Genomic DNA, 19,807 nt, shown 5'->3' with positions numbered 1-19,807 from the left:
ATTAAAAATCGAAATCACCCAATTCAAACTACTGGCTTTTCATTCTTGTTACAGTTCCTGCACTGACAATAGCCATATATTTACAAATTTGGTGTTGGTAAATTAATCCTTGTAATTTATAAAACAGCTGTTAATGTAATTTTCTTGCTAAATTTGAATGGGAAAACTGCATTTCTTCTGACGTTCTAAATTCGATTTCTTCTGACATTCTAAAATTTTCACAAAAGTAGCAGCAGTACCTCAATATTATATACCCAATGTAAAGTGTTTTTTCAGTGTTACAAACTGATTGTTCCTGTTTAACATTTGAAATCTCCAAAACGGTTTTGGCACAGCACAAACTCAATAATGCTATAAATCATCACAGATCACACATTTAAAATGAAAAAGTAATTGCATAACAAACACAAGTATTATTATAGTGAAGGTGGAGTTCACTAATTGTAACTCCAGAAGCATTCAAATCAATCATTTAAAGTGATGTAACACATTTAGATCAAGCTCATATCCCCCAAATGATAGTACCAGCCTCAAAAGCTTTCAGCATCAAGAATGAACATCATTCTCTTTCAACAAAGAAAATACTTCACAGCAGCTTCCAGTCACTTTAACTGTCCAGAGACAGACCACATAAGAAACAGTTCAGCAGCCAAGCACCCAAATACTCTATGTATTCCTATCAGATAAAACTGATCAATAAGACGTCAGTACTGAAACATAAAATTTAGGAACACGATAGAAACCTTAACCCCTGATCTGCTCCACCATTGAAGGTGGATTTGATTGCAGTCTCAATTCCACATTCCCATTCACCCAAATAGCTTTTCATCCTCAATTAAGTACTTGATTACCTCTGCCTCATAAATATTCAAAAACACAGCTTCCACCAACATTTGAGTAATAGTTTCCATAACTCTCAAAGCATACAAATACATTTCACCTGTTTTAAGTCAAAACCCCCTTATTTTAAGCAGACACCTTGCTCTATACTCTCCAAATACATACATATACACATATATACATACACATACATATTATATATAGATATACATATTATATATATATAAAAATATAAAAGTTAGGTGCTAAAACAGTACTGTATTCATCAATGTGGAGTAGAGTGCAAGTTTATAAATCTGGTGGGAGCAAAGAGTGTTGGGAATGGCAAAAAAATGGGAGAGCTGCGGGAGGGGTGTAGGACAGAGGCAGCGAAGGACTGCCAGGTCCAGACACGCCCAGTCCTGAGATACCAGGCAAAGGCAATTTAATTCCAAACAATAGGTTTATCGATCATTATAGAATGTCTCTCTGGTACTTCTCACTCCCTCCCCTGACCCATCCCCTCTTCCCATTCTCAATCCACAATTCATATCAGAATCACGGTCATCAACATTCATGTCATGAAATTATTTTTTTTCATGGCAAATGTACAGTGTAATACATTAAATTATAGTACAAAAGTCTTAAGCACTATATGTACACATTTTACATATTTGAGAAAAATGACCCAATATTACAGGTATTTGCTGGAAAAGTACATGAACCTCTGGGGTAATGCCTTCTACAAAAGCTATTTGGAGTCAGGTGCTGCAATCAATGAGATCAGATTGGAGGTGTGGGTTGTACAGGTGCCCTGCCTTATATAAAAAAAGACACAATGTCTGGTTACTGACAGAGCCTGCTCTTCAAAACAGATTTCTTTATGTGCACCATGCCTTGATCAAAAGAACTTTTAGACGACCTTAGAAGAAGAATTGTAGAGATGCATGAAGCTGGAAAAGGCTACAAAAACATTTCTAAAGACCTGAGTGATCAGTTTGGACTTCGCACAATGCTAATCATATTGTGTTAATATGATTTGCTGCTATATTTCGACTGGAAAATTCCATTGTAATTATTTTATTACCTCAGACAGAGCAAAACATATCAGAAATAGCACTTTTACATCTTTTGTTCAGAATACCTTTTCAGTCACCCCAGTAACAAGATATCCATTACAATGTTTTCGCTACAAACTTCTTGTCTTTGGTAACTGAATGAAATTTTACTTATCATTGAAAATTTTTTTTTAACTGATTAAGCTTACTCTGTATTTTGACTTTATGACAAACTTTGTCACACAACAAAAATAATTAAGGTACCCAAAGAACTACCAACCCCAGCCGAATATTTTTTTTTTAGAATTTTCAGCAGTATTGGCCTGGTATGCAACTAAACAAAAATTCTGCAATTACTGAACTCTGCACACCCAAACTTACTTCACATGTATTGTAATCTTCTGAGTCCAAAAGCACACACAATTTGGGCAAGAGATCAGGCCAATTTTGTAGCTCACCCTTTGAGGCTATAGTTGTAATTAGGATTCCTGTTTTTAAAAAAAAGTAATAACACTTAGGTGAAGCTTCAACTGAAAAACAAGATAACAAAAATATAATTCCACAATTAGCACTATGTTTATGCAAAATACCAAGTAAACTTAAATGATATAATCATATTAATTCATGCAATGTACAATTACTCAACTTCCCATTTATAATCCACAATTTATCCATACTGCAAAATCCACAACTTGCATTATTTAAAATATATAAGCCCTGAGCTCCCAGTAGCACCAGCAAATCATACATACGAATGCACACCACACCCAGAGGGCAGGTAAGGAGGGGGAGGGTGTGTGCACCCCACCACACTCATTCCTGAATGAATCTATGAGCAAAGAGACTAAATACTGTAAAATCTACAAGTTCTACAAAAAACATAATTTATACTATCTATAAAACTTTGGCCAACTATGAGCAAATCAAAATGGCAAAAAATATTTGAGGTTCCTGCTTCTATATTCCAGCTATTCTGGGCTGCTGAAGTTGTACAGCCAGACTACCTGTGTGGGCCTTAGGCTAAGTATATTATATAATGGCAGAGGTCAACTAATTTTCTAGAAAGTCATGGGACTGCATCTTAGGATCATAGGCACTGGTAGAAAATACGCTGTCTCTCTCGAGCTTGTTCCACCACACGATCTCATAACTGATCTACATTTCACATTTAGATATGCATGCCTCTTCTTCATAATTGTTAAGGTCTGTTAAACTGAAGTATTACTACATGGATTTAAAATTACCCGATGAGCAATCATTTCAGATGAATATTCAATCACATTTGTATTTTAAGCAGTTTGGGCATGTGAGGAATTGGCCAGACTTGATTTCATTTGATATATTCAGTGTGGATGCTGGTAAGTGTACCTCTGAAAAAACTCCCAGCCTTGCCATAAACCAGCTAGTATTACTTAGTTATTGGAGGGATTGAATAGAGATTAATTATTGAAGAACCCAAGATCAATGGTATTGGCCTTATGATAGAGAGAAAAATCAATGAAGAACTTTATGGCTAATTACATTTCCCCAAGGCACAATTAGAACAGTGTCTCAGAGTTGCAATGATTTGACGCCAAGAATACAACTTAGATTGAACTCCATTCATTAGAATTAAAAGGAAAGTTCCCTGACAGCTGAATTTTGTCACACGTCCTATACTTGGGGAGATACTGTTCCTTTGTGCTCACATCTGCATTCATTATTCCACATGCATGACCACTTGTGCACAATACTAACATTAATGCTGGATCACATCTGGTGCCATGCGGTTTACAGAATTTACGGTAATCATATAAAACTGAATTCATCTCACCATACTATAATACACTGGAAGAACTAATTCACTGGCCTCTCTCCTCTACTCGTTCTCCCCAGTCCAGCATTTCTTTCCAATTAATTTTCCTTTGAAAATTTACACTAGTTCCATTTCTATTGCTTTTCAGACAAAAGCACTCTACATCAGAAAACAGTTCAACAAAAAATACTAATCTCCCCTTTAAGAGAGACAAAATAGGAAGCCACAGGCCAGTCAACTCAACAGCTCCCATTAGGAAGTTGGCAAAAATGTTATAGCAGGACACATAGAAAAACAAGATTATAGTAACCAAGTGAAGTTAACATGGTCTGTAAGAAGGATCTTTTGAACAACTGGCATGTTTTGAAACAGTAATAAATGTTGCTGATAAAGGTGAACAGAGAGACTTGGATTTTCAAAAGGCATGTAATAAGATGCCACAAGGTTTAACAGAAAATAGAACCTTGTGATGTAGAAGATAAAATATTAGCTTTTGTTTAATTCTTGGTGAACAAAAAATATAAACCGTGTTGATGAGACCAAATCTGGAGTACTGTTTATAGTTTTTGTCTCTTTATTGAAGAAAGGATGTTAATGCACCAGAAGCAGAATGAATGACAGAGGTGAGATATATATTTGAGGATTCTCCCCACCACCTGAGAGAAATCCCAATGCATATTCAATGGGTGTGGACAAATGAACCTAACAATTAAAATACAAGATTCTGCAAAGATAAAAACAAACTAAAACCAAATAAAGTCAGCACTCCGTATCCACGGATTCAACCAACCGCGGATCGAAAATATTCGAAAAAAATTCCAGGAAGTTGCAAAAAGCAAAACTTGGATTTGCCATGCACCAAGCACTATGCTGAATCCACACGAATGAAGTGACGTATAGGCATACCCTGCTGTAGCCTCTCGCCATTTCACAAATCCTCAGTCTCTCTCCAGCACTTGTTGTTTGAGCATTGCTCGCCATCTTATATAAGGGACTTGAGCATCCATGGATTTTGGTATCCGCAGGGGGTCCTGGAACCAATCCCCCGTGGATACCTAGGGATGACTGTACTAGTTAAATAACTGGATAGTGTACAGCTTGAGCTATTAACTGAGTAGCAAAAAAGCTTAAAATTCTGGAGGCCTCAGACTGAGGAGTCAATTTCAAGGGCCATGAATTTAAAAACAGGATTAAAAGAGTTGAAGGCATTTCTTAAAATATGAGCTGCTGCAAGCACCTAAGGGTTTGTTAAAAATGCCAGTGACCTAAAGATTATCATCTATTAAAGGGCAATTGAATTCATTTCAACCAGCAGAAAATAGAGAACTCCAGCAAGAACGGGCAGTGTATTTAATTTTGGCTTGATGGTTCATACCACGGAAGGAGGTGGGACAGGATGCAAGAGATGGGTGCTCCTTCCATATTATAACCTGCAGTTCTATCCAGAAACCACCAACAGCCTGCAGCAGACTATAGAGAATCCACTATCCAATTGTTCAGAAATCCTATGTTCAACTTCTTTCTCAGTGAGGCCCCATTTCCAACATCCTCTGGAATATTTATTTTAACTTTGCATAACAACTAAAAATGATGAACTAAAATATATTTGAGTATTAACAGGAATAATAGCCTACAACATGGAAAATCTGATAATCTGACACAAAATCCTAAGGGTGCCAAATTTTCAGAACTTTACTATATGTACAGGATCTGGAGTGTATTAATAGATAACTTAAGCAGTTGATGGATACAGGGAAAACCATTTTACAAAATAACTAACCTTGGTTAGTTTCGAAAACGTAAAAAATCTGAATTATGTTTCATTGGAGGAACTCATTTACCCCATTTACTGGTTAATAAATCACTTGAAAAGTAAAACTTAAAACAGGATCAAATGCTTCTTTATGAAATGATAGATTCAGTGACAAAGATTATTTTCAGTTTATTTTGTGTAAGTTACTTCAGCTAAAAATTGAGTTGAAATTAAGTTTAAAATTCTTAATTGCATAATATTCACAAGAATGCTATGAACCATACTGTAGCAACTGAAAGCTTAAACATTATTGTTCTGCATCAGACAAAAATAAACGACATAGGATCAAGAAATGCATTTAAAACTTCTCATTACATCAGGAAAAATACCAACTACCTTAATGTATTGAGTTCAGATTGAGATGTTTTCTTGAAGGAATGGTAACTAATTTCCATGATCTTTCTTTCCATAAAATATGTACTTAAGGAAGCTTTATGAATCAAAAGACCATAGCATTATAGTGACTTACCAACTGTGGCTCTTATTAAGGGTGAAGAATCCCCAATGTTTCTCAGGCACTCATTTTTGATGAAGTCAGTGACCCCATTTGGAAAGTTGTGTAAATGTGCTTTCACATTATTTTTTAAAATCAAACCACTCAGGGATCGTGTGGGCTCATCTGTAGTGGAACATATTGTATATACAAAGAAATGAATTAGCACTAGTAGCTTTATACCGCGCACTATTTAAAACTCACCACAGTGATAAAAACAAAACCAACTGAAGAGAGAAATCCATTTATGCTGTGACTTTCATGTTATCACAATAAAACACACTAAGTTAATTGTAATCACTATTGAGCTGTGCAAATTCAACAGATAGCACTGGAGGCCAGGACTGAATGTCGGTCATTGAGGCAGCAATAAAAACGTTTCAATAAGTTCACTTCAAGTATTTGTTTTGTCTATTTAAACTCTCCTCAGACAGCAAAGCTTCTATCCCAGAAATAAATTTAGCTGGGTAGAGAGTGTAGTCTCACCAAGGCCACATATCATTCCTCTGGGATCTCGATATTCTTACACTCAAGGTCCTCTTGTAATATAAAAAAAGACCACATACCATTTGCTTCCTAATCTAGATCTTGCTGCCTGCAGAACTGGACTACTTCATTGACTCAAATGCAAGTCAAACAGAATATTATAAAAAACTTACACTTGTGACTCTATCTTCAAAGAAAAAAATTAGTGATGAACCAGCCAAAGACTCCACACCCATAGGAACTTCAGTTGTGATATCCTAAAACTGAGATGAATGACTTCCAATAACCATTTTCAAACCACTCTAGTTCAATAACTTCAATCATTCTCTAATGCAACTAGTATTCACCATTCAGCATTTAAACCAACGATCAAACTGTCAACATCTTTCATCACTTAGTGATGATTTGAGTCTAGTCGGAGATAAATTAGATAGATTTGTTCCACATTTGGAAAACTAGACCATTCTGCATACTATCAGGGCAAGATTAATACATGGCAAAAGTTTTGAGTATAGTACCAGCAATGTGAACGCAAACTTTTACAGCAGAAGCCAGGGTAATATCTGGCCTTTCACCAAAGGGGAAGGCTTTAAGAATAACAGGCAAGAGATTTCGAGGGGACTGAGTGCTGGGCTCTATGATTGTGGCAGCGTGGCGAGGGATAAGATAACATCCGAGCCAAGGATAATTTATAGATCATGTGCATGCAAGAAAGATATTTGAAGAACATAATTTTCTCTTGAACAGCATAGGACTAGAGCCATTTGGCATAACAAGGATGAAAATGAAGGATTCTAGGGTGACACTTACTAGTGGTCAGTTACTTTATTACTGGCCTTTAAGTGGACATTCTATTAGCCATTAATATCTGTACTATTGTAGTGTGATTGGTGATTGATAATACAAATAAGGAAATGTCTGTATAGCGTCATTTCTGCTCAAGCTTCAGAAAGGTGTGATGACAGGGACCACGCTGTTCCCCTTGTGCACAAGTAAATAAGAGTTTGATTGAAGAATGAGTATGAGTTTTCAGAGCCTAGTTTAAAAAATGGGGACAATGCGATCATCCTATTTCGTGACTCTCAGGTCAAAATCTTGAAATCTCCTCTTGAACACCATTAGCATTCCTCACTTTTCCTCCAAACGGAAGTTGGTGCCAGAGACAAAACAGCAAATTATCTATCAATGCTACATACTCCAACATCCCACCATGCATCATTAGGGCTTTGACTCAAAGGATTCAAGATGACTTCAAAAACATTATGCCAGATTCATAAGAACAGACAATAGCACATTACCAAAAATACAGGCCAATTCCATATATTGTTAATTTATTCAGTAAACACATTAATCCAGCTTTAGCTTCAAGGCCTGGGCCCTATAACTACATAGCAAAAGTACAATTGTTTTCACCGAAATAGCAGCCCACAGTTCTTGTGCTCACCCCCATCTCTAAGTTCCTTCTATTTGTCACCAAGCATAAAAACGCAATTCTCACGCCAATCTGCGTCATTTTTGCATCTTGCAGACAATTACTGTACATGTACAACTTCTCCAATTAATCCTTCCTCATTATAGTACACAGTTCACTTTTGTCACCCCTCATTTCTCCTTCCAACATTTCATCTTACCATTATATGTAAAAGACCCATTTTCCTTTTCAAAACCATTTCCCGAAATTTTTAATTCTCTAACAGGCATTCGGTAAATAAAAGTACATAAAATAGGTAGCAGCTGGGCTTGGAATTGGCTCAGGATTAGCAAGCAGAGAAGTAAAGACATGCTTTTAATATACAAGGGAAATTACTTCAAGATTATTAAGATGATTAATTATTCAATGAGCCATCACAAGTAATGACTGAATGACTTATTTTGTATTGCAACATTATACCAGAATAACCACTAGTATATAAAAAAAAACTGATGAGGTCAAGCTGGTACCGATTTTAGGAAACATTTAACAAGAGGCATGCACAAAATACTGGAGGAACTTAAAAGTCAGGCAGCATCTATGGATGGGAATAAATAGACAACATTTCAGGTTGAAACCCTCCAGGATTTTGTGTGTGTTGTTCAGTATTTCAAGCATCTGCAAAACCTTGCATTTAAAACTAGAGGCAATGTTCTGTTTGGAACAGAAATGACACCTTCAAAGCTGTGTAGGAGTTGAATGAATAATGAAGCAGAGAAAGAAAAATAGATGTCAAACAATAAGATAAAGGGGACTTGGCTAAGATGGATACACTTAGCAAAAATGACATAAAATCGTACAAATGTTTAGGATATCAATTTTCAACAAGGATGACTGGGGATGAAAAAGGATAATGAAATGAAAATTTGTAAATTTGAAAATTTGTCACAGGCCGAGATGATTTATATCTCCAGGAGTTAAGTTTTTCCCCAACTACAGGAAGTTTTTAAACCATAATTTTAAAAAAGTAGCAGAGTCCACAAAGGTATTTGATGATCTGTTTGCACATCTTTGATGTTTCCAATGATAGCTGTGCTTGAGAGAACAGCCACTTAACTGGCTTGTATTAGCAGATTGTGAACTCAACTTCTTTTCCTAGCAAACTGAATGCTTCTTTTTAAGCTGCAGGTTAATTCACCAAAAATAGCTTTCACATATTGGTTTCCATACCTCTCGAGGCAACATTATTTTATTAAATTTGTAGTGCCGCTGCTGGAGTACCTGGCTGCTCTGACGTGTAAACATGCAAGAGGCAGATTGATAATAAAATCTAGGCTCAATCCTTGCTTTGTTTTGGCCAGACCTCTTCCTTTCAAACTGGTTCACACCATTTAGAAGACTGCAAGAATGCTCAATGCAAATTAAACTTAACTCAGTACATGTTCATAAAAATCAAATTGGTAAACAATCTGTAATAAATTGAGGAACCGAGTTATAGGGATAGGTTGCACAGGCTAGAACTTCCTTTTTTGGAGCGTTGCAAACTAACAGTGATCTTGTAGAGGTGTATAAAATCATGTGAAGCAGATATACGATGAATGCACTAACTCTTCCCTCTCCCCAAGAAAAGGTGGTATAGGAGTGAATGAGCTCTCAGAAGAGGAGGTCGAGGCAAGTACAGTAAGAACTTTTAAAGGACAGATGGACAGATATATGGAAAGGATATGTACTAAATGCTAGCAAATTTGACTAGCTTGGATGAAGCTAGCTTGCTCATCATGAACCAGATAGGCCAAAGGACCTGCTACTATTTCGTTTATATCCATCTATGACTCTAAACATGAATTTCATTAAACCACTGTAAAACCCAGAAACACAAGCATCTCCTTCAGTTGACCTCAATAACTTCATTCAGGTGGTTAGGATTGCATTTCCCATTCTCATTTACCCAGTCATAACAGGTGTAACATTTTCAATATCCAAAATGCCATGACACATCATCCAAAGATCAATCCATACTTCTCAATTACTGAAAACCACATCTCTCTCCCCCAAAATTGTCTCATCTATAAAATGTTGTTTGGTGACAAACCTTAGCCAATAGATTATTCCAGAATTTAGTTTCTTCAACAATATGCTTTTGAATAATAATTTCTACTGAACATCTGTTACGCTATGCTCAAAGCTCGTGCAGCCCCGACTCTCATTTTTCCTACATTTAAGATGGCCAACAATGGGAGAAACATTTCCAACTAAATATTTGGAAGACTTAAACTATCATCTTCAGTTCAAGTCACAAAATTCATTTCATGACCACAAACACCACCCATCTCCTTGGCAACTAGGAAACTGTTCACAACCTTGATGTCATATGTTAAGAGCGATGAGCTTTAAATAACACGTAATCTTGACTATAAGTGCCTATTTTTACCACCATGGCAAGGCCTGTTTCAATCCCTGCCTTGGTTCCTGCCACAAAATACTATTCCATACCATCTCCAGACCCAACTATCCCAAATTTAATTGCTCCACCACTAGGAACAATGTCTTCAGCTGCAAAGGTTCTAAAATGGAATCCAAACAGCTGAATCACCTCTTTTCTCTAAAATGCTCCTAAAAAACTTACCTTTTGAGCAAACTTTAGAACATCTGCCCTATTATCACATCTCCGTGGTGAATTTTATTTGATTGTGCTTCTGTGAATGCCTGAAGTGCTTTAAGACAACTCATCTTACACAAAAACAAATTAATTGTTGCACATTAAAAGATGTCATATACAATGGCAAAATACTGCTTTGAAACATTAAATACACTCCAAAGTTTAATTAAAATGGAGTTTTGGTTTGAAAAGTGAAAAGATAGCAATGAGAGATTTACAAAGACAAACAGGAACTAAATGATATTTTACATAACTGCAGAAGACAAATCCAAGCATATTTGACACTTTCTAAACTACCTACCTTTGATTGCAATAAAAGCCACACACCATATACTTCGTGGTTACAAACTACAAGCAGTCAAATACGTATACAAAAACTGAATGCAAGAAAGAACTAGGGCTTGATTTTTTTCTCCATCTTTTCCCAAAATCAAATCAGTAAATTATTCTACCACAGATTCAATATCAATTCATTAACTGATAGCCCCCAATTTATACTTTTAAGTAGAAGACAGGAAAAATAATACCAGAATATGGAAGGCAAAGGTAAAAAGAGAGCCAAAATACCCACCACCTATAAAATGTTCACTCTATGAGTGCTCAGGACAATAATAAACACCTTCTGTTTTTTTTTGTCTGGAGAATTGTGCCAGACAAAGCAGCTCCTCTAAGTCCCTATTTCTCAAGTGGGTTCATCAGACTATTCAATCATTACAAATGAACTGCACTGAACATTTCGCAAATGAAATCAATTATTTCAACAGAGCGAGAAATAGGGAATTTGGCACTAATAATGTTGTTACTGGACAGGCCTGAGCAAACAACCCAGAGACAGAAAATCAAATGCAAAATTAGAAAGAAAATACAGAAATATGAAATTACATTTTCTAAAAAGGAGCTTCAGTAACTGACTACGAAACCACGTTATCTCTACTTGGTTCACCTGTATCCTTCAGGAAAGTGAACTTAGTATCTTTGCTTAGTCTGCTCTTGTGGCAGTGAACACACTACACACTTCACTGTAATGGCTTTACAGGCCATCGAGCTGCATAAAAACCACTAGAATAAAATCACCATCCCTTCAATCAAAGTACTAAAATTGAAAGCAGGAAAATTGTTCGCAGTATCAATTTTGCAAGATTTTTCATATGTTCAAGTCGGAAAGATATACCACAGATAAATCAAATTACAGCCTGAGGTCTTGATTTTAAAGCCGCATGTATTACAGAAAGTATGCCAGATTCCATCAGAATACCTGAGAATATCCTATTCCACGCTGCCCTATATTGGGGAGCACAGTAGTTCGCGTAATGCTATTACAACGTCAGCGACCCAGATTCAATTCCACTGCTAAGGAGTTTATACATTCTCTCTGTGACCACAAGGGTTTCCTCCGCATCGTTTCCTCCCAAATTCCAAGGATCTAGTGATAAGGTACCCCATGCAAAGCTTATTGAGAAAGTAAGGAGGCATGGGATCCAAGGAGACATTGCTTTGTGGATCCAGAGCTGGCTTAGAAACATAGAAAACCTACAGCACAATACAGGCCCTTTGGCCCACAAGATGTGCCGAACAAGTCCCTAAATTAGAAATGACTAGGGTTACCCATAGCCCTCTATTTTTCTAAGCTCCACGTACCTATACAGAAGTCTCTTAAAAGACCCTATCATATCCACCTCCATCACCGTTGCCGGCAGCCTATTCCACACACTGACCACTCTCTGCGTAAAAAACTTACCCCTGACATCTCCTCCGTACCTACTCCCAAGCACCTTAAACCTGTGCCCTCTTCTGACAGCCATTTCAGCCCTGGGAAAAAGCCTCCAACTATCCTCACGATCAATGCCTCTCACCATCTTATACACCTCTATCAGGTCACCTCTAATCCTCCATCACTCCAAGGAGAAAAGGCCGAGTTCACTCAAACTGTTTTCATAAGGCATGCTCCCCAATCCAGGCAAAATCCTTGTAAATCTCCTCTGCACCCTTTCTATGCTTCCACATCCTTCCTGTAGTGAGGCGACCAGAACTGAGCACAGTACTCCAAATGGGGTCTGACCAGGGTCCTATATAGCTGCAACATTACCTCTCGGCTCCGAAATTCAATTCCACGATTGATGAAGGCCAATACACCATATGCCTTCTTAACCACAGAGTCAATCTGCGCAGCTGTTTTGAGCATCCTATGGACTCGGACCCCAAGATCCCTCTGATCCTCCACAATGCCAAGAGTCTTACCATTAATGCTATATTCTGCCATCATATTTGACCTACCAAAATGAACCACCACCTCACACTTATCTGGGTTGAACTCCATCTGCCACTTCTCAACCCAGTTTTGCATCGTATCAATGTCCCGCTGTATCCTCTAACAGCCGTCCACACTATCCACAACACCCCCACCTCTGTGTCATCAGCAAACTTATTAACCAATCCCTCCACTTCCTCATCCAGGTCATTTATAAAAATCACAAAGAGTAAGTGTCCCAGAACAGATCCTTGAGGCACACCACTGGTCACCGACCTCCATGCAGAATATTACCCATCTAGAACCACTCTTTGCCTTCTGTGGGCAAGCCAGTTCTGGATCCACAAAGCAATGTCACCTTGGATCCCATGCCTTCTTACTTTCTCAATAAGCCTTGGATGGGGTACCTTATCAAGTGCCTTGCTGAAATCCATATACATTACATCTCCTGCTCGTCCTTCACCAACGCGTTTAGTCACATCCTCAAAAAATTCAGTCAGGCTCGTAAGGCACAACCTGCCCTTGACAAAACCACGCTGACGTGTTATACCTCTCCAAATGTTCATAAATCCTGCATCTCAAGATCTTCTCCATCAACTTACCAACCACTGAAGTAAAACTCACTGGTCTACAATTTCCTGGGCTATCTCTACTCCCGTCCCCATTGATGATGCAAAGATCATCACCAGAGGCTCAGCAATCTCCTCCCTCGCCTCCCACAGTAGCCTGGTGTACATTTCTTCCAGTCCCGGCGACTTATCCAACTTGATGCTTTCCAAAAGCTCCAGTACATCTTCTTTCTTAACGTCCATATGCTCAAGCTCTTCAGTCTGCTGCAAGTCATCACTACAATCACCAAGATCCTTTTCCATAGTGAATACTAAAGCAAAGTACTCATTAAGTATCTCTGCTATTTCCTCCGGTTTCATACACATCTTCCCACTGTCACACTTGATTGGTCCTATTCTTTAATGTCTTATCCTCTTGCTCTTCACATACTCATAGAATGCCTTGGGGTTTTCCTTAATCCTGCCCATCAAGGCCTTCTCATGGCCCCTTCTGGCTCTCCTAATTTCCTTCTTAAGCTCCTTACTCTTAGCCTTATAATCTTCTAACTCTCTAACATCACCTAACTCTCTGAACCTTTTGTAAGCTTTCCTTGTCTTCTTGACTAGATTTACTACAGCCTTTGTACACCACGGTTCCTGTACCCTACCATAACTTCCCTGTCTCATTGGAATGTACACACATGCAGAACTCCACACAAATATCCCCTGAACATTTGCCACATTTCTTCCGAACCTTTCCCAATTTAAGCTTCCAGTTTCCTGCCTGATGGCCTCATAATTCCCCTTACTCCAATTAAACGCTTTTCTAACTTGTCTGTTCCTATCTCTCTCCAATGCTATGGTAAAGGAGATAGAATTGTGATCACTATCTCTAAAATGCTCTCCCACTGAGAGACCTGACACCTGACCAGGTTCACTTCCCAATACTAAATCAAAGTACAGTCTCTCCTCTTGTAGGCTTATCTACATATTGTGTCAAGAAACCTTCCTGAACACATCTAACAAACTCCACCCCATCTAAACCCCTCGCTCTAGGGAGATACCAATCAATATTTGGGAAATTAAAATCTCCCACCACGACAACTCTGTTATTGTTACACCTTTCCAGGATCTGTTTCCCTATCTGCTCCTCGATATCCCTGTTACTATTGGGCAGCCTATAAAAAAACACCCAGTAGTGTTATTAACCCCCTCCTATTCCTAAACTCCACCCACAGAGATTCCGTAGAGAATCCCTCCATGACGTCCACCTTTTCTGCAGCCATGACACTATCCCTGATCAACAGTGCCACGCCCCCACCTCTTTTGCCTCCCTCCCTGTCCTTTCTGATGCATCTAAAACCCAGCACTTCAAATAACCATTCCTGTCCCTGAGCCATCCAAGTCCCTGTAATGGCTACCACATCATAGCTCCAAGTACTGATCCAGGCTCTAAACTCATCTGCTTTGTTCACAATACTCCTTGCGTTCAAATACACATCTCAAACCGTCTGAGCGCGTCCCTTCTCTATCACCTGCCTATCCTCCCTCACACACTGTCTCCAAGCTTTCTCTATTTGTGACCCAACAGCCTCTTCAGTTCGGTTCTAGTTTAAACTCTCCCCAGTAGCCTTAGCAAACCTCTCTGCTAGGATATTGGTCCCCCTGGGATTCAAAAGCAACCCCTCTTTTTTCTACAGGTCACACCTGCCCCAAAAGAGGCCCCAATGATCCAGAAATCTGAATTCCTGTCCTCTGCTCCAATCCCTCAACTACACATTTATTCTCCACCTCATTCTATTCCTGTACTCACTGTCACGTGGCACAGGCAGTAATCGCAAGATTACTACCTTTGCGGTCCTGCTTCTCAACTTCCTTCCTAACTCCCTGTAGTCTGTTTTCAGGACCTCTTCCCTTCTCCTACCTATGTCGTTGGTATCAATATGTACCACAACCTCTGGCTGTTCTCCCTCCCACTGCAGGATATCATGGACGTGATCAGAAACATAGAACCATAGAACCATAGAAACTACAGCACAGAAACAGGCCCTTTGGCCCTTCTTGGCTGTGCCGAACCATTTTCTGCCTAGTTCCACTGACCTGCACACGGACCATATCCCTCCATGCACCTCCCATCCATGTATCTGTCCAATTTATTCTTAAATGTTAAAAAAGAACCCGCATTTACCACCTCGTCTGGCAGCTCATTCCATACTCCCACCACTCTCTGTGTGAAGAAGCCCCCCATTAATGTTTCCTTTAAACTTTTCCCCCCTCACCCTTAACCCATGTCCTCTGGTTTTTTTTCTCCCCTTGCCTCAGTGGAAAAAGCCTGCTTGCATTCACTCTATCTATACCCATCATAATTTTATATACCTCTATCAAATCTCCCCTCATTCTTCTACGCTCCAGGGAATAAAGTCCTAACCTATTCAACCTTTCCCTGTAACTGAGTTTCTCAAGTCCCGGCAACATCCTTGTAAACCTTCTCTGCACTCTTTCAACCTTATTTATATCCTTCCTGTAATTTGGTGACCAAAACTGAACACAATACTCCAGATTCGGCCTCACCAATGCCTTATACAACCTCATCAGAACATTCCAGCTCTTATACTCAATACTTCGATTAATAAAGGCCAATGAACCAAGAGCTCTCTTTACGACCCTATCTACCTGTGACGACACTTTTAGGGAATTTTGTATCTGTATTCCCAGATCCCTCTGTTCCACTGCACTCCTCAGTGCCTTACCATCAACCCTGTATGTTCTACGTTGATTTGTCCTTCCAACGTGCAATACCTCACACTTGTCAGTATTAAACTCCATCTGCCATTTTTCAGCCCACTTTTCCAGCTTCTCCCTCTGCAGGCTCTGAAAACCTTCCTCACTGTCTACTACACCTCCAATCTTTGTATCATCAGCAAACTTGCTGATCCAATTTACCACATTATCATCCAGATCATTGATATAGATGACAAATAACAATGGACCCAGCACTGATCCCTGTGGCACACCACTAGTCACAGGCCTCCACTCAGAGAAGCAATTCTCTACCACCACTCTCTGGCTTCTTCCATCGAGCCAATGTCTAATCCAATTTACCACCTCTCCATGTATACCTAGCGACTGAATTTTCCTAACTAACCTCCCATGCGGGACCTTGTCAAAGGCCTTACTGAAGTCCATGTAGACAATATCCACTGCCTTCCCTTCATCCACTTTCCTGGTAACCTCCTCGAAAAACTCCAACAGATTGGTCAAACATGACCTACCACGCACAAAGCCATGTTGACTCTCCCTAATAAGCCCCTGTCTATCCAAATGCTTGTAGATTCTGTCTCTTAGTACTCCCTCCAATAACTTACCTACTACTGACGTTAAAACTCACCGGCCTATAATTTCCCGGATTACTTTTCGATCCCTTTTTAAACAACGGAACAACATGAGCCACTCTCCAATCCTCCGGCACTTCACCCGTAGACAGTGACATTTTAAATATTTCTGCCAGGGCCCCCGCAATTTCAACACTAGTCTCCTTCAAGGTCCGAGGGAACACTCTGTCAGGTCCCGGGGATTTATCCACTTTAATTTTCCTCCTTTTCAATCTGTACAGTTTCCATGGTCTCACTACTTGATTCCCTCAATTCCATAGATTTCATGCCAGCATCCTTAGTAAATACAGACGCAAAAAACCTATTTAAGATCTCCCTCATTTCCTTTGGTTCCACACAAAGCCGACCACTCTGATCTTCAAGAGGACCAATTTTATCCCTTACAATCCTTTTGCTCTTAATATACTTGTAAAAGCTCTTTGGATTATCCTTCACTTTGACTGTCAAGGCAACCTCATGTCTTCTTTTAGCCCTCCTGATTTCTTTCTTAAGTATTTTCTTGCACTTCTTATACTCCTCAAGCACCTGATTTACCCCCTGTTTCCTATACATTTCATACAACTCCCTCTTCTTCTTTATCAGAGTTGCAATATCCCTTGAGAACCAAGGTTCCTTATTCCTATTCAATTTGCCTTTAATCCTGACAGGAACATACAAACTCTGCACTCTCAAAATTTCCCCTTTGAAGGCTTCCCACCTACCAATCACATCTTTGCCAGAGAACAACCTGTCCCAATCCACGCTTTTTAGATCCTTTCTCATTTCTTCAAATTTGGCATTCTTCCAGTTCAGAACCTCAACCCTAGGACCAGATCTATCCTTGTCCATGATCAAATTGAAACTAATGGTGTTATGATCACTGGAACCAAAGTGCTCCCCTACACAGACTTCTGTCACTTGCCCTAATTCGTTTCCGAACAGGAGATCCAATATTGCATCCCCTCTAGTTGGTCCCTCTATATATTGATTTAGAAAACTTTCCTGAACACATTTTACAAACTCTAAACCATCTAGACCCCTAACAGTATGGGAGTCCCAATCAATGTATGGAAAATTAAAATCCCCTACCACCACAACTTTATGTTTCCTGCAGTTGCCTGCTATCTCTCTGAAGATTTGCTCTTCCAAGTCTCGTTGACTATTGGGTGGTCTGTAATACAATCCCACTAATGTGGCCATACCTTTCCTGTTTCTCAGCTCCACCTATAAGGACTCAGTAGACAAGCTCTCTAATCTGTCCTGACTGAGCACTGCTGTAATATTTTCCCTAACAAGCAATGCTACTCCCCAGGACCCTGGCACCTGGGAAGCAAACTACCATCCGAATTTCTTTCCTGAGTCCACAGAATCACCTGTCTATAGAGTCCCCTATCACTACTGCCTTTCTCTTCCTTTCCCTACCCTTCTAAGCCACAGGTCCAGACTCTGTGCCAGAGGCATAGCCACTGTTGCTTCCCCCAGGTAGGCTGTCTCCCCCCCCCCCCAAAAGTACTCAAACAGGAGTACTTATTGTTCAGGGGGACAGCCACAGGGATACTCTCTAGTACCTGACTCTTCCCCTTCCCCCTCCTGACTGTGACCCACTTGTCTGTCTCCCGTGGCCCTAGAATGAACACCTGCCTATAACTCCTTTCTATCACCTCCTCACTCTCTCTGACCAGACAAAGGTCATCGAGCTGCAACTTCAGTTCCCTAATGCGGTCCCTTAAGAGCTGCAGCTCGACACACTGGGATATGGCCTTCTGGGAGGCTGGGCGACTCCAGGACTTCCCACATCTGACAACGAGCACAGAACACTGGCCTCACACACACACTTCCTTTCTGCAATTAACACAGGTAAACCTACCTCACCTCGTCCTGTTACCGCCTAAGCTCATTGAGCCAAAACCCTATCACTCTACTACCCTCTCACTCCGCTGCCCATTGGATATGGCAGTCTTCTTATTAAACTTCTCCCACTCTACTGGCTGATGTCACGCGCCTGCACAGTCTGGCCTCTCTTTACCCCGAGTAGTAAAATGCCATCGCTCTGAAAATCCTTAGTCGTTCCTCTCACAGCCTTCTTGCTTCGAACCACAGCCTTCTGGCTTGCCCACAGAAGGTAAAGAGTGGTTGTCGATGGGCCATATTCTGCGTGGAGGTCAGTGACCAGTGGTGTGCCTCAGGGATCTGTTGTGGGACTCTGTGATTTTTATAAAATGACCTGGATGAGGAAGTGGAGGGATGGGTTAGTAAATTTGCTGATGACACAAAGGTTGGGGGTGTTGTGTATAGTGTGGAGGGCGGTCAGAGGTTACAGCAGGACATTGATAGGATGTAAAACTGGGCTGAGAAGTGGCAGGTGGAGTTCAACCCAGATAAATCTGAGGTGACATACATCAAAGTTGCTGGTGAACGCAGCAGGCCAAGCAGCATCTATAGGAAGAGGCGCAGTCGACGTTTCAGGCCGAGACCCTTCGTCAGGGGTCTCGGCCTGAAACGTCGACTGCGCCTCTTCCTATAGATGCTGCTTGGCCTGCTGCGTTCACCAGCAACTTTGATGTATGTTGCTTGAATTTCCAGCATCTGCAGAATTCCTGTTGTTTAAGTCTGAGGTGGTTCATTTTGGTAGGTCAAATATGATGGCAGAATATAGCATTAATGGTAAGAATCTTGGCAGTGTGGAGGATTGGAGGGATCTTGGGGTCTGAGTCCATAGGACAACCAAAGCTGCTGCACAGGTTAACTCTGTGGTTAAGAAGGCATACAGAGCATTGCCCTTCATCAATCGTGGGATTGAGTTCAAGAGCCGAGAGATAATGTTGCAGCTATATAGGACCCTGGTCAGACCACTTGGAGTACTGTGCTCAGGGAGCATGCCTTATGAGAATAGGATGAGAACTTGGTCTTTTCTCCTTGGAGTGACAGAACATGAGGTGACCTGATAGAGGTGTACAAGATGATGAGAGGCATTGATTGTGTGGATAGTCAGTGGCTTTTTCCGAGGGCTGAAATGGCTAGCATGAGAGGGTGCAGTTTTAAGATGCTTCTAAGTAGGTACAGAGGAGATGTCACTGGTAAGTTTTTTTTAAAAAACACAGAAAAT

The 19,807-nt window shown here is 40.0% G+C and overlaps 1 protein-coding gene across 3 annotated transcripts in view; it reads right to left on the bottom strand.

Moving 5' to 3' along the window:
* The window catches only part of tnpo1 (transportin 1), a 99,148-nt gene that overhangs the window by 72,668 nt on the left and 6,673 nt on the right, over positions 1–19,807 (bottom strand). For all 3 annotated transcript variants that reach the window (XR_010018075.1, XM_063049222.1, XM_063049221.1), the window contains exons 4-5: positions 5,955–6,104; positions 2,259–2,365 (exon numbers count right to left, since the gene is read on the bottom strand). Coding sequence is in view for 2 of the 3 variants with exons in the window: in XM_063049222.1 (XP_062905292.1) it covers positions 2,259–2,365; positions 5,955–6,104 (257 nt within the window). In the remaining variant the exon portion in view is untranslated. The remainder of the gene's footprint in view (positions 1–2,258; positions 2,366–5,954; positions 6,105–19,807) is intronic.

This window comes from Mobula hypostoma, chromosome 5 (genome assembly GCF_963921235.1).
Source record: "Mobula hypostoma chromosome 5, sMobHyp1.1, whole genome shotgun sequence".
Taxonomy (NCBI): Eukaryota; Metazoa; Chordata; class Chondrichthyes; order Myliobatiformes; family Myliobatidae; genus Mobula; species Mobula hypostoma.
The sequence above is the reverse complement of the archived record's forward strand: the minus strand, read 5'-3'. Positions and strand labels throughout refer to the sequence as shown.